Source organism: Heterodontus francisci, chromosome 4 (assembly GCF_036365525.1).
Source record: "Heterodontus francisci isolate sHetFra1 chromosome 4, sHetFra1.hap1, whole genome shotgun sequence".
NCBI classification, from domain to species: domain Eukaryota; kingdom Metazoa; phylum Chordata; class Chondrichthyes; order Heterodontiformes; family Heterodontidae; genus Heterodontus; species Heterodontus francisci.
Genome location: NC_090374.1, coordinates 111,217,720 through 111,243,007, shown reverse-complemented (window position 1 = coordinate 111,243,007; position 25,288 = coordinate 111,217,720). Strand labels below are relative to the sequence as shown.

At 43.2% G+C, this 25,288-nt stretch overlaps 1 protein-coding gene across 1 annotated transcript in view; it reads right to left on the bottom strand.

Moving 5' to 3' along the window:
• The window catches only part of vps13a (vacuolar protein sorting 13 homolog A), a 609,759-nt gene that overhangs the window by 63,791 nt on the left and 520,680 nt on the right, over positions 1 to 25,288 (bottom strand). The window contains exons 64-67 of the mRNA XM_068029994.1: positions 18,399 to 18,474; positions 8,740 to 8,903; positions 4,245 to 4,290; positions 4,034 to 4,157 (exon numbers count right to left, since the gene is read on the bottom strand). Of these exons, the coding sequence (XP_067886095.1) occupies positions 4,034 to 4,157; positions 4,245 to 4,290; positions 8,740 to 8,903; positions 18,399 to 18,474 (410 nt within the window). The remainder of the gene's footprint in view (positions 1 to 4,033; positions 4,158 to 4,244; positions 4,291 to 8,739; positions 8,904 to 18,398; positions 18,475 to 25,288) is intronic.

The window sequence follows — 25,288 nt, the reverse complement described above, 5'->3', positions numbered from 1 at the left end:
CAAAATCAGCCACTTCCACACCTTGTCCTCCCCTCCTTCCTCCTCCGTGCACCCGAGACCCCACCCTGTCTTCCCCAACTACCCTCCCCTGCCGCCCTCCCCGCCCCCAACTACTCTCCCCTGCTCCTCCATGCAACTGACATCCCACCCATCCCCCCCCAACTACCCTCCCCTGCTCCTCCATACACCCGAGACCCCCCAACTATCTTCCCCTGCTCCTCAATGCACCCAAGACCCCCCTCCCCCCCAAATACCCTCCCCTGCTAGTCCATGCAACTGACACCCCACCCTCCCCGCCCCCAACTACCCTCCCTTGCTCCTCCATGCACCCGAGAACCCCCTACCCCCCACCTACCCTCCCTTGCTCCTCCATACACCCAAGACCCCCCACAACTACCCTCCCCTGCTCCTCCATGCACCAGAGATACCCCTCCCCGCAAATACCCTCCCTTGCTAGTCCATGCAATTGACACCCCACCCTTCCCCCCCTCAAATACCCTCCACTGCTCCTCCATGCAACCGATACCCCAACTCGTCCTCCCCGACTACTCTCCCCTGCTCCTCCATGCACCCGAGACCCCACCCTGTCCTCCCTGACTACCCTCCCCTGCTCCTCGATGCAACTAAGACCCCATCGTGTCCTCCCTGACTACTCTCCCCTGCTTCTCTAGGCACCCAATACCCCACCTTCCCCCCCCAACAACTACCCTCCCCTGCTCCTCCATGCAACCGAGACCCCATCCTATCCCCCACCCTCCCGAACTACTCTCCCCTGCTCCTCCATACAACCGAGACCCCACCTTGTCCTCCCCGACTACTCTACCTTGCTCCTCCATGCAAACGAGACCCCATCCTTCCCTCCCCGACTACCCTCCCCTGCTCCTCCAAGCAACTGAGACTCCACCCTCCCCTACGCCTCCATGCAACCAAGACCCACCCTTACTCCTCCATGTAGCCTCCGCCCACGTCGTCAACGCCATCCCCTGAGATGATTCACCCTTGCTGGTGCTGAGCCTGGAAGCAAACATCCATTCCAATGCTGGTGTTAGTTTAGCGGCTGAGTGAAAGAGAAGAGCACAGACCTGAGACTCCACTGCACAAATCTGACTGTTGCACGCCATGTTGAAACATTCGTGAACTGGGTGGCCGAGGAATATTGCTCGCCGTTCACTTAATCTGGCAGGTAGGTCTAAATCCTAACTCTGCGTAGGATAATGATTATTCATGGAATGTAAATGAATGAAAATCTGAAATCCGCCACCGCGCTGGGGGAACCCCGGAACGCTGCAAACCCGCTGCCGACTACTTCATTCCTTTAAAATATCCTACCGTCGGGAATCTGAAAAAACACCTCCTGTCTAATTATATTGCCCCAAACGCAGCCAAATCCGCTGCGGTGGAATGCATAAATTCCCCACCTTATGCCAGACAATGAGAACTCAATACTGCGGAAAGCCAAGAGGAGTATAGAAAGTGCAGGGGTGAAATCAAAAAGGAAATTAGGAAAGCAAAGAGAGGGCATGAAAGAATATTGGCAAGCAAAATCAAGAAGAACCCAAAGATGTTTTATCAATACATTAAGAGTAAGAGAATAACTGAGGAAAGAGTAGGGCCCATAAAAGACCAAAAAGGTCACCTATGTGTAGAGGCAGAAGATGTGGCTATGGTTCTTAATGAATACTTTGCGCCTGTCTTCACAAAAGAAGGGGATGATGCAGCGATTGTAGTTAAGGAGGAGGATTGTGAATTATTGGATGTATTAAACATAGGGTGAGTGGAAGTATTAAGGGGATTAGCATCCTTGAAAGTGGATAAATCACCAGGCCAGATGAAATGTACCCCAGGCTGTTAAAAGAAGCCAGGGAGGAAATAACAGATGCTTTGACCATCATTTTCCAATCCTCACGAGATGCAGATGGGGTGCCAGAGGATTGGAGGGCTGCTAACGTTATACCTTAGTTTAAAAAGGGAACGAGGGATAGACTGAATAATTACAGGGCAGTCAGTCTAACCTCAGTAGTGGGCAAATTATTGGAATCAATTCTGAGAGACAGGATAAACTGTCACTTAGAAGGGCACAAGTTAATCAAGAACAGTCAGCATGAATTTCTTAAGGGGAGATCGTGTCTGACCAACTTGATTGAATTTTTTGAGGAGGTAACAAGGAGGATTGATGAGGGTAGTGCAGTTGATGTGGTCTACATGGAATTCAGTAAGGCTTTTGACAAGGTCCCACATGGCAGACTGGTTTAAAAAAAAAGGCCATGGGATCCAAGGGAATGTAACAAGCTGGATACAAAATTGGCTCAGTGGCAGGAAACAAAGGGTAATGGTTGACAGGTGTTCTTGCAACTGGAAGGCTGTTTCCAGTGGGGTTCTACAGGGTTCAGTACTAGGTCCCCTGTTTTTTGTGGTATATATTAATGACTTGGATGTAAATGTAGGAGGCATGATCAAGAAGTTTGCAGACAACACAAAAATTGGCTGCGTGGTTGAAAGTGAGGAGGGAAGCTGCAGACTGCAGGAAGATATCGATGAACTGGTCAGGTGGGCAAAAAAGTGGCAAATGGAATTCAACCTGGAGAAGTGTGAGGTGATGCATATGGGGAGGTCAAATAAGGCAAAAGAAATCATAATAAATGGGAGGATACGGAGAGGTGTAGAGGAAGTGAGGGACCTTGGAGTGCGTGGCCATAGCTCCCAGAAGACAGCAGAACAGGTGGATAAGATGATTAAGGCGGCATATGGAATCCTTTCCTTTATTAGTCGAGGTATAGAATATAAGAGCAGGGAGAATATGCTGGAACTATGTAACACACTAGTTGGGCCACAACTTGAATACTGCATGCATTCTGGTCACCTCATTACAGAAAGGATGTAATTACACTATAGAGGGTACAGAGGAGATTTACAAGAATGTTGCCAGGACTGGAAAATTGCAGCCATGAGGAAAGATTGGATAGGCTGGGATTGATTTCCTTGGAACAGAGGAGGCTGAGGAGAGATTTGATTGAGGTGTACAAGGTGGCACAGAAAAAAAACAAAATCTGGAAAACTACTACAAATTAGGATGTGACAGTAGGACATTGGGCACAAGCCCAAAATAGTAAAAAGTAGCTTTAGGACTGATTATTGGAAGAAGTGTAATCAACATGTGAAGTAAGGTTGGTTTGTGGGGACAATATTTCTAGAATCATGGAACAGTTCTATTCTGATAGGGAGAGGTGAGCGACCATAGGTTTTCTCAGGATGGAACAGCTAAGATGTTCCTTAATCATTTTTATTTAAATTGCAATAGTACTGATATGAATATTATGATTGTTTACTGCTGTAAAAGTTTAAACAAACCAAGGCTATCAGCAGAATATCGAATATGCGTTATAACACTTCCATATTAAAAGTTTGTTTGGGGAGACCCCACCATAAATTCCACTACCTTTCAACTGATGCAAACCCCCTCTCTCATCTCTTGCTCATCTGAATAAGGCCGTGTACAACCTTGGCATCCTCTGCCTGTCTTGGCAGTATCTAATTATATGATCAATGTTACCAGCAATATGACAATAGTACCCCCTTGTGGTCTGAACTGGATCTTGGTTCTTACAGATGATTTCATATACATTTCTAAAATCTTTCAGAAGGCGAACTGAAAACACTTAGTGTGAGAAAGTCTGATGCAAATTGTCTAACTGCTTAATTTACAGGTAACTGAATATACAGAGTAACAGTTAAAACAAATCCCAATTCCTTCATCCATTCACTTCCCTCCTCTAAAAATGAGAAAAAATAAACCGCATCCCTTTTGTGGGCTGACTTATTTGTTTTTGTACATCACCTTTTTTGATGATTTATAAAGGGAAAGAAGTCATTCACTCAAATCTTTTTCACGGAGAGAAAGAGATCAAAATTCAAAAATGTGACACCACTATATGAATGCACTTTATTGTTGTTTCAGACATGCAGAAAGCTCAACTGTGCAGAATTCATATCTATTATATATATGTATATCTGATGATTTCAATGCATACTTTACCTTTTTATCCCTTGAAAAGTACTGCTGGCCAGGTCTATAATGCCTCCAGTGGGTCTTGCCACTGCTCCAACCAAGCCCTTGCCAATGCCTTTAAAGAAACCTGCTGCACCTTCTTTTTGTGCACCTACAAAATTAAGAAAATAATTTCATTTTTCCATAACTATGAACATTTAAAACTGAAAAAAAGTTACCACAATAATTTTCCTTTTACCTTTAATAGGTTTTGTCACTATTCCTGTGATTCCACTCACAAAGCCCTAAAAAGATAAAATAAAAACATCAGCATCTCCCAAACATATTTCCTTGTTGAATATTACAGCATCATACTATATCATAGATGAACGTCTACAACTCTGAATTACATTGTGCAAGTAACTAGCAACCAATAGAAGTTGCAAAAGAATGTGCAATAACCTGTGCAGTAGGGGACGGTACAGCAGTGCTTATTTTTGCTCGTAATTTATTTATTTAGAGATACAGCACTGAAACAGGCCCTTCGGCCCACCGAGTCTGTGCCGACCAACAACCACCCATTTATACTAACCCTACAGTAATCCCATAGTCCTTACCACCTACCTACAATAGGGGCAATTTACAATGGCAATTTACCTATCACCTGTAAGTCTTTGGCTGTGGGAGGAAACCGGAGTACCCGGCGAAAACCCACACGGTCACAGGGAGAATTTGCAAACTCCGCACAGGCAGTACCCAGAATCGAACCCGGGTCTCTGGAGTTGTGAGGCTGCGGTGCTAACCACTGCGCCGCCCAATCCGAGACTGGACGAATAATCCAAAGAACGCGAGTTCAAATCCCACCATGGCAATTTGGAATTTTGAATTCAGTTTTTACAAAATCCACATACAAGAAGCTGGTACCAGCAAAACGAACCTTGAAGCTGTTGCATTATCAGAAAAATCCTACTGGCTCACGAGAATGAACTTACCATCGTTACAATTCCACAACAAGGTGGTTGACTCTTAATGATGCTATAAAGTGCCCTAGCAATCCAGTCAGTTGTATAAAATAAGAGCAATATCACTGAGCAAATTGTCAGCACACTGCAACAGGTTTACTTCTTTAACTTTGATGTCAGTAAGGGTGAGCAAGCAGTAGGAATGCTCTGGGTAGAATCATAGAAAAATACAGTACCATAGGAGGTCATTTGGCCCATTGTACTTGCGCCAGCTCTTTAGCAGAGCTATGCAATTAATCCCATTTCCCTGCCCTTTGCCCATAATCCGGTAATTTTTTTTCCCGTTGAAGTATTTATCCAATTTTGACTGTTACTATTGAATCAGTTTCCACCATGCTGCCTAGCAGGCTTCACAATGTCACATTTAGATCTTTTGCCAATCACCTTAAATCTGCGACCTTCGGTTACTGACTCTTCTGCCACTGAAAATACTTTCTCCTTATTTACTTTATCACAACTCTCATGACTCTATCAAATTCCCCCTTAACATTCTTTGCTCCAAGGAGAACAACCTCAGCTTCTCCAGGGTCTCTACATAACTGAAGACTCTCATCCCTGGTACCATTCTGGTAGGTCTCTTCTGCAGTCTCTCCAGTCCTCTATTAATAAAGTCAATGATCCCATATGCTTTTTTTTAAAAAAAAAGAGCCTTCTCAATTTCTCTTGTCACCTTCAAAGATTTGTGCACACACACTCTGAAGTGTCTCTGTTCCTGCATCCCCCCTTAAAATTGTACCATTTAGTTTATATGGTAGCTTCTCATTCTTCCTATTAAATTGTATCACTTCACGTTTCTGTGTGTTAAAGCTTATTTGCCAAGTGTCTGTCCATTTCATAGTCTATGTCCTCCTAAGATTTGTTACTATCCTCATTGTTTACTACATTTCCACATTTCATATCATCTGCAAACATTGAAATTATGCTATTGAATAAGTTGAGGAATAGAAAAGACATTAGTGTGAGTTGTCTACAGATCTCCTGATAGCAGTGATAAAGTAGTGGGATGCACAGTGATGAGAGAAGCTCATTAGAAAAACACAATGATAATAATGGGAGACTTCAATTTACACATAGCCTGGGAGAAGCAGTAAACCCAAGTTCCAAATGCAGTGAATTTCCCAAGTGTATTCAAGATACTTTTTTGGAACTGTATGCAATTAAACCAAAAAAGAGGGCAGGTCATTTTAGATTTACAATGAGTAACAAGCCTTAATTAGTCAATAATCCAATGGTAAAGGAGCACCTAACTTTCAGTGGCAATATTAGGTTTGAGAGTGCAAGTCATGAGCTAAGGTATTAAACCTTAAGGCAGACTTTGGAGGGTTGAGGCAGAAATTGACCACAGTAGACTGGGCAAAACTATTAATGTATAAAACTTACAAAGAGTGGGAGGTGATTAAAGTAGTATTTGGTAGAATACAAGGCCCATACATACCCCTGAAGGGCAAGTGTTCTACTTGTGTCATTAAACAATTGTGGTGAACAAGAGAAGTGAGTGATAGTGTCAAATTAAAATAAATAGTTTATACAAATGCGAAGAATACTATAGATTTAAAGAATAGCAAAGGCATAGTAAGAAAGTAGTAAGAGCTTAAAAAAGGGAATACGAGTAAGAACGTGCGAGGGCTATCAAGAACACTACTAAAAGATTTGCAAGTATATTAAGAGAAAGAGGGTGGATAAGTGTAAACTTGGGCCTCTTAAAGGCAGACCAAGTGATACTGCAATTGAAAATAAGGAAATGGTAGACTTTAAGTAATTACTTTGTATTGATCTTCACAGTAGACAATGAAGATAAAGTACCAGCGATATGAGCAAAATTAAAAATAAATCAAGGGAAGGAACTTACTAGATTTAATATAAGAAAAAAATATAGAAAAAATAATGACTACAAAGATAGACACTGCCAGGACCTGCTAGGTATTAAAAGAATTTAAAGTAGCTGAGGAAATTGTAGATGCTGTAGTCATGATCTTCCAAAACACTATCAATTCAAGATTGTTCCCTTAGATTGGAAAATTGCCAATATCACTCCATTATTTAAGGTCAAGAGAGAATAGGAAATTATAGGCCTATCTGTATGGGGAAGTTGCTAGAATCTATTATCAGGGACAGAGTGACTGAGCACTTGGACAAACATGAACTGATCAGAGAGGGCAGTGTGGATTCATAACGGCTATGCCATGTACATCAAACCTAGTTGAATTTTTTTGAGGAGATAACTGACATAGTAGATAAGGAAGTATCTATGGATGTTATTTATATGGACTGCAACCCGTCAACCCTCTTAGATCTCTGCGTTCTGCCAATTCTGGTCTTGAGATTCTCGATTTTTATCACTCCACTATTGGCAGCCGTACCATCAGCTGCCTAGGCTCTAAGCTCTGAAATTCCCTTCCCTAAACTTCACCACATCTACCTCTCATTCCTCCTTCAAGACATTCCTTAAAACCTACTTCCTTGATCAAGCTTTTTGTCACCTGGCCTAATATCTCCTTATGTGGCTCAATGTCAAATTTTGTTCTATGACATCGGTTGTTGGGAAAATGCTAGAGTCCAGTATTAAGGAAGAAATAGCAGGACATTTAGAAAAGCTTAACACAATCAAACAGAGTCAACATGGTTTTGTGAAAGGGAAATCATGTTTGACAAATTTGCAAGAGTTCTTTGAGGATATAACAGAGTTGATAAAGGGGAACCGGTAGATGTAGTGTATTTGGATTGCCAGAAGGCATTAGATAAGGTGCCACATAAAATATTATTGCACAAGATAAGAGCTGACGGGGGGAATTGGGGGTAATAGATTAGCATGGATTGAGGATTGGTTAACTGACAGAAGACAGAGAGTTGGGATTAATGGGTCTTTTTCAGATTGGAAAGACGTAACTTGCAACTGGTTTGCTCACTGAGATCATAGATTTACGGGAATGATACCAGAGTTCCAAGGCTTAAATTATGAGAAGGGATTACAAAAACTAGGATTGTACTCCTGTGAATGTAGAAGGTGAAGAGATGATTTGATTCATGTTTTTATGAAATTAAGGGGAACTGATAGGGTAGATAGACGGAAACTATTTCTGCTGGTTGTGGAGTCAAGGACTTGGGGCGGCGCAGTGGTTAGCACCGCAGCCTCACAGCTCCAGCGACCCGGGTTCGATTCTGGGTACTGCCTGTGCGGAGTTTGCAAGTTCTCGCTGTGACTGCGTGGGTTTTCGCCGGGTGCTCTGGTTTCCTCCCACAGCCAAAGACTTGCAGGTTGATCGGTAAATTGGCCATTATAAATTGCCCCTAGTATAGGTAGGCGGTAGGGGAATGGTGGGGATGGGGTAGGAATATGGGATTAATGTAGGATTAGTATAAATGGGTGGTTGATGCTCGGCACAGACTCGGTGGGCTGAAGGGCCTGTTTCAGTGCTGTATCAATAAATAAATAAAAGTTAGAGTTGGGAAACACTTCTACAGACAAAGAATGTCAGAAGTTTGAGACACTTCTGCCAGTGGCAGTTGATTCTAGGTCAATTGTTAAATTTAAATCTGAGGTCGTTAGATAAAAGGTATGGGGCAAAGGCAGGTATATGGAGTTAGGCCAAGATCAGCCATGATCTCACTGAACAGGCTCGAGGGGCTAAAATGGCCTACTCCTATTCACTTATGTTTCTATATCATGCACTGTGTGGGGGGGTGGGTGCGGTGGTGGGGGGAAGAGAGAGAAAGTAATTTAGAAAATCCTACCGACACTAAGCCTTTTCCTCCACGTGTAATGCCTTCTTTAATCCCACTTGGTTGCTTGTTCATGGCCTCCCTACGTCTCTGCTGGTACTCTTCATCCATCGTAATAGCGGCTACACCTTTTGCCATTGCGCCAGTTATTCTAGATGCAGCACCTGCAATACCACCTACAGGAATAGTTTAGAATTAGTATAATTATGAATGATAACCGTTTTGCAAAGTACTCATGTCTAATTATTACATTTTTTCAATATTCTTGACTTTTTATATGTGCAAATAATCAATGTGCAAGATTTGTAAATATTGAAAATTCAAGGAATTGAAATTGGTTGCTATGTTATACAAAATCACACATTTCCCAATTAGGAATCAAAGGTTTTTCAAAATAACAAATCAGTCACTAAGTCAACAAGAAATGTCTACCTGTTCTGTTCCTGACAACTTAATATGTAAATTGGTTTGTCATAGATTCTACCCAACTTATTTTACCTTCCAAGGATTTATACTGTACATTGTTTTTCCAGTTCTTCTGTAAAGTTATGGCAGACAATTACAAGAACCCCCAGGGAAATTCACCCAATAGTGTTCTATCAAGTACTGATAACTTGGGTTTACTCTTCAATTTACTGTGAAGAAACATGTAAAACCTTAACCCAAACAGTTTAACATTTAAACCTTCTAGTAATCAGTGGAAGACTTGTGGTTTGTGGTGATGAAAAGAAATGCATAGAACAATGTACATGCATAATTTCGGATCTGGAGCGGCGGCTGGAGACACTGTGGAGCATTCGCGAGGCTGAGATCATCGTGAATAGCACGTACAGGGAGGTGGTCACACCGCAGGTAAAGACTGCTCAGGCAGAAAGGGAATGAGTGACCGCCAGGCAGAGTAGAAGAACTAGGCAGGTAGTGCAGGAGTCCCCTGGGTCCATCTCCCTTTCTAACAGATGCTCTGCTTTGAATACTGTTGGGGAAGATAGCTTCTCAGGGGAATGCAGCAACAGCCAAGTCTGCAGCACCACAGGTGGCTCAGCTGCACAGGAGGGAAGGAAAAGGAGTGGAAGAGCTATAGTGATAGGGGATTCTATTATAAGAGGTACAGATAAGCGTTTCTGTGGCCACAATGTGACTCCAGGATGGTATGTTGCCTCCCTGGTGCTAGGGTCAAGGATGTCATGGAGCAGCTGCAGAACATTCTGAAGGGGGAGGGTGAACAGTCAGAGGTCGTAGTACACATTGGTACCAACGTCATAGGCAGAAAGAGGGATGAGGTCCTGCAACAAGAATTTAGGGAGCTAAGTAGCAGATTAAAAAGCAGGACCTCAAAGGTTGCAATCTCTGGATTACTCCCGGTGCCATGTGCTAGTGAGTATAGGAATAGGAGGATAGAGCAGATGAATGCGTGGCTGAGGAGATGGTGCAGGAGGGAGGGCTTTAGTTTTCTGGATCACTGGGTCTGTTTCTGGGAAAGGTGGGACCTGTTCAAGATGGATGGGTTGCATTTGAACCTGAACGGGACCAACATCCTTGCTGGGAAGTTTGCTAGTGCTGTTGGGGGTGGATGGGTATTCAAACTAATTTGGCAGGGGGATGGGATATAGAGTGGAGGTACAGTAAGGGGTGATGCACAGTCAAATATAAAAGAGAAACTGAGTCAGTCTGGAAGGTAGAGCAAATACCTGTTAAGGCACAAGTGAAAAATGCAAGGCTGGATTGCATCTATTTTAAAGCAAGGAGTCTTACTAGTAAGACAGATAAATTGAGGGAGATGATTAGCACAGAGGATTACGATATTATTGCTATCACAGATACATGGTTGAGGGAGGGGCAGGACTGGCAGCTCAATATTCCAGGGTATAGAATTTACAGGTGAGACAAGGGAGGGGGTAAAAAAAATGAGGTGATGACTTTGCACTGTTGATCAAAGAATCAATTACTGCAGTAAGGAGGGATGATATCTTAGAAGGTTCCTCAAATGAGGCCATATGGGTAGAACCTAAAAACAAAAAGGGGGAAATCACTTGGCTGGGAGTGTACTACAGGCCTCCAAACAGTCAGGAAGAGATAGAGGAGCAATATGTAGGCAAATCTCAGAGAGGTGTAAAAATAATAGGGTAATAATAGTAGGGGATTTCAACTTCCCTAATATCAACTGGGATAGTCTTAGTGCAAAAGACTTTTTTTTTTATTCATTCATGGGATGTGGGTGACGCTGGCCAGGCCAGCATTTATTGCCCATCCCTAATTGCCCTGGAGAAGGTGGTGGTGAGCTGCCTTCTTGAACCGCTGCAGTTCATTTGGGGTAGGTATACCCACAGTGCTGTTAGGAAGGAAGTTCCAGGATTTTGACCCAGCGACAGTGAAGGAACGGCTATATAGTTCCAAGTCAGGATAGTGTGTGACTTGGAGGGGAACTTGCAGGTGGTGGTGTTCCCATGTATCTGCTGCCCTTGTTCTTCTAGTTGGTAGAAGTCGCGGGTTTGGAAGGTGCTGTCTAAGGAGTCTTGGTGCGTTGCTGCAGTGCATCTTGTAGATGGTACACACTGATGCCACTGTGCGTCGGTGGTGGAGGGCCAAGTGCTGGAAAATGGGATTAGAATAGTTAGGTGCTTGATGGCTGGCACAGACACGATGGGCCAAAGGGCCTGTTTCTGTGCTGTATAACTCTATGACATAATGTGTAAAATTTCATTACAGATGCACATATTTATTACATATTTGTCCACATTCTTTTTAAAGTGTTTATTTACTGCTCTGTGGGAAACAAATAAGAGTCTGATCATCTTATATGTAGAATGTGCCCTTACTGCCCAATATCTAACTATGCAATTGTGTAACGTAGATGTAATAATGGTATGTCATTGTGATTTGAATTATATATTTCTGCATTTTACATGAAGGAAAAAAAAAGGGCAGCCAGGAGCAGTTTGAGCCGCTTGAAAAGAGATAGCAGTGACATTGTCAATGAAAATAAGGTATTGGTAGACATGTTAAAATCATTACTTTGTATTAGTATTTACAGTAGAGGAAGAAGATGTATGCCAAACATTCTAAGGAAACAAATATCAACATTCAATGACATTACCATTGCTAAATCCCCCAGCATCAACATCCTGGGTGTTACCATTGACCAGAAACTTAACTGGACCAGCCATATAAATATTGTGGCTACAAGAGCATCTCAGAGGCTAGATTTCTTTGATGAGTAACTCACCTCCTGACTCTCCAAAGCCTGTCCATCATCTAAAAGGCACGGTCAGGAGTGTGACAGAATACACTCCGCTTGCCTGGATGAATGCAGCTCCAACAACATTCAAGAAGCTCAATACTATCCAGACAAAGCAGACCGCTTGATCGGCACCCCATTAACCACCTTAAACATACATTCCCTTCAGCACTAGCGCACAGTGGCAGCAGTGTGTACCATCTACAAGATGCACTGCAGCAACTCGCCAAGACTCCTTCAACAGTACCTTCCAAATCTACGACCTCTACCATCTAGAAGAACAAGGCAACAGATGCATGGAAACACCATGACCTGCAAGTTCCCCTCCAAGCCACACAACATCCTGACTTGGAACTTTATTGGTGTTCCTTCACTGTGTTATGATCCTGTAGTTTTTTTTCTGGGAAGTATGCGGTGTGCCTTTAAGGCTGTAGCAGGATCAGTACTGCTTTCAGGCAACAAGCTCCAGGAACTGAGTCAAAGAATGCATTCTCGTTGCCGTAGGATACAGCCATTTGGAGAACGAGGACAAAGATACAATGTTGCCGATTGACGTTTTAAACTAGCTAAAAAACTGGCTTTTGAGACAGTTAACAGATACACACACAGACTGTCTGCCAGCATATACTGAAGGAAAAGAGAGCTCTTTCTCGGTTTATTTAAACCCAATTTATTATACCCTCAGAATTTTGATGTCAAGCCAGATTAATTTCTTAAAAGAAAATAACCAAATTCCTTTAACTACTGAACTGTAATTGCTGACATTCATTGCTGGAAAAGAAGTGCATCAATTCAACTGCTGAATTAGACTACGGACTGTTCTACCGTTGAAGAACCTTTTTTTACCCCAGCGGATGGCTTTGAGGCCTTCAAGCAACCTTGGACTGTTCCACTTTGGAAGATTTCACTTTGGCAGGAGCATAAATATGCAAGAACACTAATTTTTCTATTTTAAATGTTTTTTTATAGCTTAGTAGTGTTTAAGAACTTAGTTTTTCTAATTAAACAGTTAATTTGTTGATTTAAAGACACTTGGTTTGGTTAGCCTCATTCGGGGGTTAATTTGGGTACAATTTGGCTGGGTCTTTCTTTAATTTGGAAAGTTTAAAATGATATGTTAGGCGAGCTGTGGAGGGATGGGAATGAATCAATAGTGCGTTTCTCCCACCACAATTAGAATCGTATATTTTGATTGCAGGCTTTGACTTGAGCGGTCAGTCATAACAACTGTCACTGGGTCAAAATCTTGGAACTCCCTCCCTAGCAGCACTGTGGGTGTACCTACACCATGTGGACTACAGCAATTCAAGAAGGCAACTCACCACCACCTTCTCAAGAGCAATTATGGTTGGGCAATAAATGCTGGCTTTGCCAGCAATTCTCATATCTCAAGATCAAATTAAAAAAAAATCATGGAAAGAAACTCACCAAAATTAACATGAGCAAAATAACAGCAATGAAGGAAATAATGGCAATAAAGAGTGACATATCCCCAGGACTGATTGGCTTCCATCCCAAGATGTAAAGGAAGTAGACGAAAACATTAATCTTCCAAAGTTTTCTCGATTCAGGAACTGTTCCTTTCGATTAGAAAATTGCACATCACTCAGCAATTTACGAAAGGTGAGAGGGGAAAATTAGGTGATCATAGCAGTTAGCTCAACATCTGTTGTCAGAAAACTATGAATCTTTAATTAAGGATAGAGTGACTCAACGTCTTGAAAATGTTCAGCTAATCAACAACAGCGAGCATGGGTTCATAATTTGAATTTTTTGAAGAGGTGATTAAAGTAGTGGACAAGGGAATGTCTACGGATGTCATTTGTATGAACTTCCAGAAGGCATTTGATAAAGTCCTTCTTAATAGATGTAAATTAATAGACTGAAGCCCATAGAATTGAAGGCAAATTATTGAGTTGTTTAGGAAATTGGCTGATCAACAAAATAGGGATAATAGGCAAGTACTCTAATTGGCAGGATATGACAGGGTAACCCCAGAAATGTGTGTTGAGGCCTCAACTATTCACTGTATTTATTAACAACTTAGATGATGGGATAGAGAGCTACATATCCAAGTCTGTCAATGACACAATGATAGGTGGCATTGTAAGCAGTGCAGACAGAAGCATCAAATTACAAAGGGATATTAATAGATTAAGTGAATGGGCAAAACTGTGGTGAATAAATTTCAATGTAGGCAAGTGTGAGGTGATCTACTTTGGACCTAAAAAGGATGGATCAGGGTACTTTCTAAATAATGGAAAGCAAGAAACAGTAAAGCTCTAAAGAGACTTAGGAGTAATGGACAGGTACAGAAAATAATCAAAAAAGGCTAATGAAATGCTGGGCATTATATCTAGAGGACAAGGAGGTCAAAGTTATGCTACAGCTATACAAAGCCCTGGTTAGACCACACCTAGAGTATTATGTTCAGTTCTGGGCACCATACCTTAGGAAGGATATATTGGTATTGGAGGGAATGCAGCATAGATTTGCTAGAAGGATACCTGGAATCCAAGGCTTAAATTACAAGGGGAAATGACAAAAATTAGGATTATATTGCCTGGAATTTAAGGTTAAGGGGAGATTTGCATGTTTTTTTTTTAAAGATATTAAGGGGAACAGATAGGGTAGATAGAGAGAAACTATTTCCTCCATCACTGCACCCTCTGATAGTCTACCCTCAAATAGCTTCTGGACTTCACTTGCTTCACTTGTCTCTGAACTTGGACACAGCTTTACGATGCTCCATGCTAACTATGGAGTTAGGCCACAGATCTGCTATGATCTCACTGAATAATGGAACAGATTCGTGAGGCTAAATGGCCTATTCAATTTCCTATGCTCCTAACCCTTTGCACCACTCCAATATTCCTGGAGGTGAATCAAGAAAACACCTAGTAAGACAGTACCAGGTACTACTACAACAACTACAACAGCAACTACAACAAAAGCTACGACTACAACAATATACATTCATATAGCACCTTTACCATAGAGATATGTCCTAATATGCTTATGAATTATTAGGCTGCTTTACTTCCTAGAAAGTGAACATATACAGCATTATGTTCAGATTTAATTCAACCAGTACAATTGTAATAGTAACATAATACTGAATGTGCTATGCATCTAGCAGTTTGATACAACTGAGTGGCTTGCTAAGTGACATCAGAAGGCAGTTAAGACTCAACCATGTTGGTGGGGACTGGAGTCACACATATTAGATCAGACTAGGTAAGGACGATAGCTTTCCTTCTATGAACATCATTAGTGAACCAACTTTTTTTTAAAAAAAGCAACGATCCAACAGTTCCATGGCTATTTTTACTTGTTATTTTCAGATTTTCTTTAAACTGAATTATTGCCATGGTGGCAATGGTTTTTGGATTACAATCCCCACCATCTATAGCAGGTACACTGGTGTCAACACAGTTTGCCCGCTATATGCGGTGGCCACTGTAAGCAAAAATTATTTTAAATGCATGCACGGAATGTTCGTCCTCTGTCTTTTCACTTACCACTCTACAATGGCGGCACAGTGGCGCAGTGGTTAGCACCGCAGCCTCACAGCTCCAGCGACCCGGGTTCAATTCTGGGTACTGCCTGTGTGGAGTTTGCAAGTTCTCCCTGTGTCTGCGTGGGTTTCTTCCGGGTGCTCCGGTTTCCTCCCACAGCCAAAAGACTTGCAGGTTGATAGGTTAATTGTCCATTATAAATTGCCCCTAGTATAGGTAGGTGGTAGGGAAATATAGGGACAGGTGGGGATGTGGTAGGAATATGGAATTAGTGTAGGATTAATATAAATGGGTGGTTGATGGGTCGGCACAGACTCAGTGGGCCAAAGGGCCTGTTTCAGTGCTGTATCTCTAAACTAAAACTAAAACTAATGGTACTTCACAGTACGAGGAAAAGTCCCAATATGCCATGATCACATACCTCAATGCTTGAGTCAGGCACTTGAAACCACTCTAGAAGCACGAAGATCAGAATACAGAGGGAGAATTCACCAAGGTCCTAAGACTTGTTTGGTCACAGTTTCTTTTAGGCTAGAATGTTACCACAAATGTGACCCTGCTAAATGCAGTTTGTCCTTGTAAGGAACATCTTTTCAACCTGGATAAGGATCTGAACATCGAGAGAGGCAGCACATTCCAGGACAAGCTATCAATGCTGGAGGAATGGTGTGGGCTGAGAAAGGAGGAGCTCTCTGCTTTCAGCAGGATTCCAGGCTGCCCTACTGTTAGCTAATCTTGTGGAGATTAAAGCACTGGAATTGTTTAAAAGGCAGCCAGACTGTGATGGGGCGGACAGAAGATCTCTGTAGGAGGTTGAGTTAAACAGGCCAAGTCCTCTGCCTCATTTTAATTATGTTTAATTTTAAGACAGAGTTTTGAACTGCCCCAAACAGTGTGTGTACTTAATAAGGTTTGTATTACATTATTGTAATTGACACCTATGGTAATGGGAAATGGTGGCTGTTTAGGATAAGTGGGGCCAGGTAAGTGGTGGGAACCATGCTCGTTAGTTATAATGCTACCATCACTTCCATCTAAAAGACAACTAGCGATGGACAATAAATGCAAGCCTTCATAATCACCTCCATGTCTCAGTGAAAGAAATGCACTATGCTTTCCCACATTGGTGGAGCCATCTTACTTGACTTACATTGCAGAGATGACTACACTTCCAAAGCAGTTCATTGGTTGTAGAGCACTTTGGAACATCCTGAGGTTATGAAAGATTCCCTGTAAATGCACGACTTTCTTTTAAAACAAATCCTAACTATCTTATTACAAGCAGGTTCAACTTTTGAGCCCAAAGATTGCCTTGTAGTTTTCAAAACATGACTTGGTGTCCGTCTCTGTCGGCATTCGCAGCAATAAGGGCAGGGCTGCCAAACTACAAGCGCACAGGACCAGAAACTCCCAAGCACAATTGGTGCAAAGTGTTCATTGGTCAATGAGAAAGACTAATGAATTGTTTATTATTTACAAGCTTAGCAAAACAAAAAGCTCAGCCCATGAGCATTTTTAACTAGTGCTTGCTTCATGGCTATTTGCTCTAAACTTTTGTTTATACAATTTTCTGTAAAAATACAAATTTTGAATTAATTATTTACCTCTCAGATTTTTGCTGTGGGGAAAAAAATCCCCAAACGTGACCATCCTTTAGTCCTGTTCCACAATTTAGAATTACCTCTTGTATGTCTCCACTTCGGTGACTGAGCCTTCAGCTGCCTAGGCCTCAATTTCCTCCCTAAACTGCTCTCCCTTCCTTTAATATCCCACCTCTAGAGCATATCTCTTTGACCTAGTTTTTAGTTACCCTCCTAATATCTTCTTCTTTGACCTGTGCCAATTTTTGTCTGATTACAATTGTATGAAGTGCCTTGGGACTTTTTTTTATGTGAAAGTTGCCATATAAATGCAAGTTATTGCATAGACTTTGCAGTATAGGGAGGTTGCCATTCAGATTTCTGAAGGAGCTTTCCACCTTGTCCTGTTTCTCTTCCCTGCTCCCACAGTCTTCATTTACATTTAACCATTTCCATTTAAAATCTCTTAGTATTCTGCTTTCCACTGTTTCTGGTAGGTTTTTCCGTGCCTGAACAACCCTCCACCTAAAATAATTCTCCAAAAATAAACTATTGTTCTTTTGGTGTCCTCTAGTTACTTACTCATTGACCAGTTTTTACTGATTTACCTTATTAACAACCCTCAATTTTGAACATCTCCAACAGATCTATTCTAAACTTCTGCATTTGGTGAAAAGAGTTTCAATCTGGTCTCACTTTTTAACTAAAGTCTCTCATATCCAATATCATTGAAGTAAATGTCTCTTCTGTACCCTCTCCATGATACTGGCATCATTCCTGAAACAGGGCACCCATCAATTGGTACAATCTTCTAAATGTGGCCTCCCCAATTTTTTTTTTATTGGTTAAGCATTTAAATTAAATTAGATTTTTTTTAAATATCACCAACTTGCAATTGAATTAGCCATGCCTTTCAGAATTGTAAAAACCTGAATCATTTCCTCTCTCAATTTTCACAACTGCAATGAAAATAATTTGGTTATTCTTCCAAAATTATTATTCCAATTCATCAATGGTACAAGACCGAAAGGGCTTTAAGGAAATCTGAATTCTGAGGTCTACTGGTGAATGTGATGAGAAGTTCTTTTCCTATCATTTTGTTCCAGACTACAAAAAAACTCAGGTCTTTGTGCTCTCATAGCTAAAGGATTCTTTAAGTAACTAAATCTGAAATATTTTGCACAAGACAATGCAACAAAACTGAATAGAAGACGGCCTTATGATAGAAACATTTTGAAAATCTAGACTGCTACCTTTATCAAGAGAAACAGCATTTGCAAAACTAACCAATTATATATATATATAAACATTTTAATTTCAAAAAGTGCAAATACATACCAACAGCACCTCCTACTAATGCCTTTACACCCAATGCCATTCCTTCCACGAACTCTTCAGGCCCCTGAATTGCTCCCTAAGAAAAAATAATTTAAAATTATTTAATAAATTCTAACTTATTTGTCCTGGATTTTGCATTAAAAATACCTGTGAGGCCATCAGCGCTGATTCATGGAGTAAATCAGACAGCAACTTCCAGTTAAATGTGGAAATGAGGAAGTTGCTCTGAGTTGTTCTACTTTTCCACAAGCATTTCTACACTGGTACCTTGCAAAGAGACTCCACACTAAACTAAATGAAGTGCAAGATATTGCTGTACTTAGCTACAAGATACCCACTAAATACGCAAGAACAAGTTCGGGCATGTATATTCAGATGTAAGTGAATTTTTAAACAATATAGAACATAGAACATAGAACATAGAAAATACAGCACAGAACAGGCCCTTCGGCCCACGATGTTGTGCCGATCCTTTGTCCTCTGTCAAGGACAATTTAATCTATACCCCATCATTCTCCTTTATCCATATACCTATCTAAAAGCCGTTTGAAAGTCCCTAAAGTTTCTGACTCAACAACTTCCCCAGGCAAGGCATTCCATGCCCCGACCACTCTCTGGGTAAAGAACCTTCCCCTGACATCCCCCTTATATCTCCCACCCTTCACCTTAAATTTATGACCCCTTGTAACGCTTTGCTCCACCCGGGGAAAAAGTTTCTGACTGTCTACCCTATCTATTCCCCTGATCATCTTATAAACCTCTATCATGTCACCCCTCATCCTTCTCCGTTCTAATGAGAAGAGGCCTAGAATGTTCAGCCTTTCCTCGTAAGACTTATTCTCCATTCCAGGCAACATCCTGGTAAATCTCCTCTGCACCCTCTCCAAGGCTTCCACATCCTTCCTAAAATGAGGCGACCAGAACTGCACACAGTACTCCAAATGAGGCCTTACCAAGGTCCTGTACAGCTGCATCATCACCTCACGGCTCTTAAATTCAATCCCTCTGCTAATGAACGCTAACACCCCATATGCCTTCTTCACAGCCCTATCCACTTGAGTTGCAACTTTCAACGATCTATGCACATAGACCCCAAGGTCTCTCTGCTCCTCCACATGCCCAAGAACCCTACCGTTAACCCAGTATTTTGCATTCGTGTTTGTCCTTCCAAAATGGACGACCTCACACTTTTCAGGGTTAAACTCCATCTGCCACTTTTCAGCCCAGCACTGCAACCTATCCAAGTCCCTTTGCAGACGACAATAGCCCTCCTCGGTATCCACAACTCCACCAACCTTTGTATCATCTGCAAATTTACTGACCCACCCTTCGACTTCCTCATCCAAGTCGTTAATAAAAATCACAAACAGGAGAGGACCCAGAACTGATCCCTGTGGCACGCCACTGGTAACTGGGCTCCAGGCTGAGTATTTACCATCTAAGACCACTCTCTGCCTTCTATCAGTTAGCCAATTCTTAATCCAACTGGCCACATTCCCCACTATCCCATGCCTCCTGACTTTCTCCATAAGTCTACCATGGGGGACCTTATCAAATGCCTTACTAAAATCCATGTACACCACATCCACTGGTTTACCCTCATCCACTTGCTTGGTCACCTGCTCAAAGAATTCAATCAGGCTTGTGAGGCAAGACCTACCCCTCACAAAACCGTGCTGACTGTCCCGAATCAAGCAGTGTCTTTCCAGATGCTCAGAAATCCTATCCCTCAGCACCTTTTCCATCAACTTGCCTACCACCGAAGTAAGACTAACTGGCCTGTAATTCCCAGGGTTGTTCCTATTCCCTTTCTTGAACAGGGGCACAACATTTGCCACCCTCCAATCACCTGGTACCACCCCCGTCAACAGAGAAGATGAAAAGATCATTGCCAGCGGCTCTGCAATTTCATCCCTTGCTTCCCATAACATCCTTGGATATACCCCGTCAGGCCCGGGAGACTTGTCTATCTTCAAGTTATTCAAAAACCCCAACACATCTTCCCTCCTAACGAGCACTTCCTCGAGCTTACCAGTCTGTTTCACACCGTCCTCTTCAGTAATACACCCCTTCTCATTCGTAAATACCGAAGAGAAGTACTCATTCAAAACCTCACTTATCTCTTCCGGCTCAACACACAGTCTCCCGCTATTGTCCTTGACCGGACCTACGGTCCCCCTAGTCATCCTCATATTTCTGACATACGCGTAAAAGGCCTTGGGGTTTTCTTTTATCCTACCCGCCAATATAATACATTTTAATGATCAAATCCGACCTGACACTGAAAATTTACCATTGCAAGAGTGCAGTCTCATTTCTTTAGATGTTAATTATTGTTGGGATTTTAAAAGAGTTAAAATTACTTTTTTTTTTTACTTTTGACCCCATCTCTTATCTCTCTCTCAGTCCCAATTTTCTTGCCCTCACTTTAATTCAATGTAAAACATGTACAGAAAGCAATTTTTTTATTCATTCATGGGATGTGACCGTCACTGGCTAGGCCAGCATTCATTGCCCATCCCTAATTGCCCTCGAGAAGATGGTGGTGAGCTGTCTTCTTGAACCGCTGCAGTCCATGTGGGTAGGTACACCCACAGTGCTGTTAGGAAGGGAGTTCCAGGATTTTGACCCAGCGACAGTGAAGGAACGACGATATAGATCCAAGTCCGGATGGTGAGTGACTTGGAGGGAAACTTGCAGGTGGTGGCATTCCCATGCATTTGCTGCCCTTGTCCTTCTAGTTGGTAGAAGTCGCGGGTTTGGAAGGTGCTGTCTAAGGAGCCTTGGTGCGTTGCTGCAGTGCATCTTGTAGATGGTACACACTGATGCCACTGTGCGTCGGTGGTGGAGGGAGTGAATGTTTGTAGATGGGGTGCCAATCAAGCGGGCTGCTTTGTCCTGGATGGTGTCGAGCTTCTTGAGTGTTGTTGGAGCTGCACCCATCCAGGCAGGTGGAGAGCATTACATCACACTCCTGACTTGTGCCTTGTAGATGGTGGACAGGCTTTGGGGAGTCAGGAGGTGAGTTACTCGCCGCAGAATTCCTAGCCTCTGACCTAGTCTTGTAGCCACGGTATTTATATGGCTACTCCAGTTCAGTTTCTGGTCAATGGCAGCCCCTAGGATGTTGATAGTGGGGGATTCAGCAATGGTAATGCTATTAAATGTCAAGGGGAGATGGTTAGATTCTTTCTTGTTGGAGATGGTCATTGCCTGGCACTTGCATGGCGTGAATGTTACTTGCCACTTATCAGCCCAAGCCTGGATATTGTCCAAGTCTTGCTGCATTTCGACACAGACTGCTTCAGTATCTGAGGAGTCACGAATTGTGCTGAACACTGTGCAATCATCAGCAAACATCTCCACTTCTGACCTTATGACTGAAGGAAGGTCATTGATGAAGCAGCTGAAGATGGTTGGGCCTAGGACACTACCCTGAGGAACTCCTGCAATGATGTCCTGGAGCTCAGATGATTGACCTCCAACAACCACAACCATCTTCCTTTGCGCTAGGTATGACTCCAACCGGCAGAGGGTTTTCCTCCTGATTCCCAATGACTCCAGTTTTGCTATGGCTCCTTGATGCCATTCTCGGACAAATGCTGCCTTGATGTCAAGGGCAGTCACTCTCACCTCACGAGTTCAGCTCTTTTGTCCATGTTTGAACGAAGGCTGTAATGAGGTCAGGAGCTGAGTGGCCCTGGCGGTGTCACTGAGCAGGTTATTGCTAATCAAGTGCCACTTGATGGCACTGTTGATGACACCTTCCATCGCTTTACTGATGATAGAGAGTAGGCTGATGGGGCGGTAATTGGCCGGGTTGGACTTGTCCTGCTTTTCGTGTCCAGGACATACCTGGGCAATTTTCCACATTGCAGGGTAGATGCCAGTGTTGTAGCTGTACTGGAACAGCTTTGATAGGGGTGCGGCAAGTTCTGGAGCACAGGTCTTCAGTACTATTGCTGGAATATTGTCAGGGCCCACAGCCTTTGCAGTATCCAGTGCCTTCAGTCATTTCTTGATATCACGTGGAGTGAATTGGATTGGCTAAAGTCTGACATCTGTGATGCTGGGGACTTCAGGAGGAGGCCGAGATGGATCATCAACTCGGCACTTCTGGCTGAAGATTGTTGCAAATGCTTCAGCCTTATCTTTCGCACTGATGTGCTGGGCTCCCCCATCATTGAGGATGGGGATATTTGTGGAGCCACCTCCTCCAGTGAGTTGTTTAATTGTCCACCACCATTCATGACTGGATGTGGCAGGACTGCAGAGCTTAGATCTGATCCGTTGGTTATGGGATCACTTAGCTATGTCTATTGCATGCTGCTTACGCAGTTTGGCACGCAGATAGTCCTGTGTTGCAGCTTCACCAGGTTGACACCTCATTTTGAGGTATGCCTGGTGCTGCTCCTGGCATGCTCTCCTGCACTCTTCACTGAACCAGGGTTGGTCTCCTGGCTTGATGGTAATGGTAGAGTGGAGGATATGCGGGGCCATGAGGTTACAGATTGTGGTTGAGTACAATTCTGTTGCTGCTGATGGCCCACAGTGCCTCATGGAAAACCAGTTTTGCATTGCGAGATCTGTTCGAAATCTATCCCATTTAGCACGCTGGTAGTGCCACACAACACAAAGGAGGGTATCCTCAATGTGAAGGCAATGTCAAGGACTGTGCGCTGGTCACTCCTACCAATCTGTCATGGAAAGATGCATCTGCGGCAGGCAGATTGGTGAGGACGAGGTCAAGTATGTTTTACCTCTTGTTGGTTCACTCACCACCTGCTGCACACCCAGTCTAGGACTCGGCCAGTTCGGTCAGTAGTGGTGCTCCCAAGCCACTCTTGGTGATGGACATTGAAGTCCCCCACCCAGAGTACATTCTGTGCCCTTGCCACCCTCAGTGCTTCCTCCAAGTTCTGTTCAACATGGAGGAGTACTGACTCATCAGCTGAGGGAGGGCAGTAGGTGGTAATCAGCAGGCGGTTTCCTTGTCCATGTTTGAGCTGATGCCATGAGACTTCATGGGGTCCAGAGTCGATGTTGAGGACTCCCAGGGCAACTCCCTCCCGACTGTATACCACTGTACTGCCACCTCTGCTGGGTGTGTCCTGCCAGTGGGACGGGACATACCCGGGGATGGTGATGGCAGAGTCTGGGACATTGTCTGTCAGGTATGATTCCGTGAGTATGACTGTCAGGCTGTTGCTTGACTAGTCTGAGGGACAGCTCTCCCAACTTTGGCACAAGCCCCCAGATGTTAGTAAGGAGGACTTTGCAGGGTCAACAGGGTTGGGTTTGCCATTGTCGTTTCCAGTGCCTAGGTCGATGCCGGGTGGTCCATCCAGTTTCATTCCTTTTTATTGACTTCGTAGCGGTTAGATACAACTGAGTGGCTTGCTAGACCATTTCAGACGGCATGCAAGAGTCAACCACATTGCTGTGGGTCTGGAGTCACATGTAGGCCAGACCAGGTAAGGACAGCAGATTTCCTTCCCTGAAGGGCATTAGTGAGCCAGATTAGTTTTTACAATAATTGACAATGGTTTCATGGCCATCATTAGACTAGCTTTTTAATTCCAGATTTATTAATTGAATTCAAATTCTATCTTCTGCTGTGGTGGGATTTGAACCCATGCCCCCAGAGCAATACCCTGGGTCTCTGGGTTACTAGTCCAGTGACAATACCACCACGCCACTGCCTCCCCTAAATAAATATTCTAATTCATACTTCCTGGTTAAGACTTTGCGTAACTCAGTAAGGATTCTTTAATTTGATTGGTTGAAAAGCCACATTGTTGTTTGACCTATTTGCGCACAGATTCCCTTTAGACAGCGTCATGCTGAAAAGGATCTCTAGTATCTATGGACTAGATTTTTCCAGCTCGGCAGCAAGCTTCAAAAGTAGTGGGTGCACACATGGGGTTTGCCCTGCGAAGCTGCCACGATATTTAGCGCGGCAGCTCATTTACATGGAGGGGGTGGACCGCCCGCCCCCAATGACATTGAGGCATCTGGTACCAGTGCCATTTTTAAAGGGCTTCATGCTCTTCAGGTCCATTAAAATTTTTTAAGTGACAATGTTTAAAAAATTTAAATAAAAATTTTATTCAAAGTTCCAATCCCCTCTCCCACCCCCCAATGACCAGTTTATTAACTGCCCGCTCAACCAATAGCAAGAGTTTTCCCCGCTCCCCCCCACCCTGAAAATTTCACTCCTCCCCGCTCCCCACCAGAGTGCCACCTCGGATCTCCAAACGGAGATCTGAATGCAGGGGAACTTCCGGCAACCGGCTGAAACGTTGGTGTGGGATGGCTATGGCGACAAGGTAAGCATTTATGCATTAACTGAAATTTATTTAAATAAAGTCTCTTTCGCCAACCGGTAGGGGCGCGGGGGGGGGGGGGGGGGGGGGTGGTGGTGGCTGCCATGAGGCCTCGCCACCGTTAATATTGGGCGGGGCCTTCCTGGCGTCAAGGCCTGTGGTAGGCTTCTCCTGGAGGTATTTTCTGGGCCCCCCTGCCATGACCCCTAAGAGAGCTGATAAAATCCAGCCCTGTATGTTGCTACTCAAAGCCCACAGAAAGTTTGGGCAGCTGCAAACAGATAAATGATGAGCAATGCACTCAAGTATGCAGTATTAACTCATTCTATATAAAGAATTACACAGGAATTGAAACATGCAACAAGGCAGCACATTTAGGGGTTCATATGACACTGTAAACTATCAGAGTGATCTACTAATACCTTCACAACTGAGAAACCTGGTATCACTTTATGACATGCTCCAGTGTTTGCTATTCTTTATTGTATTTATAAGTGAAGTTTAATGGCCTGTTTTACTCGGTTATTGGCTTTGACAGATGGTGGCAATTGTAGCTGACAGGAA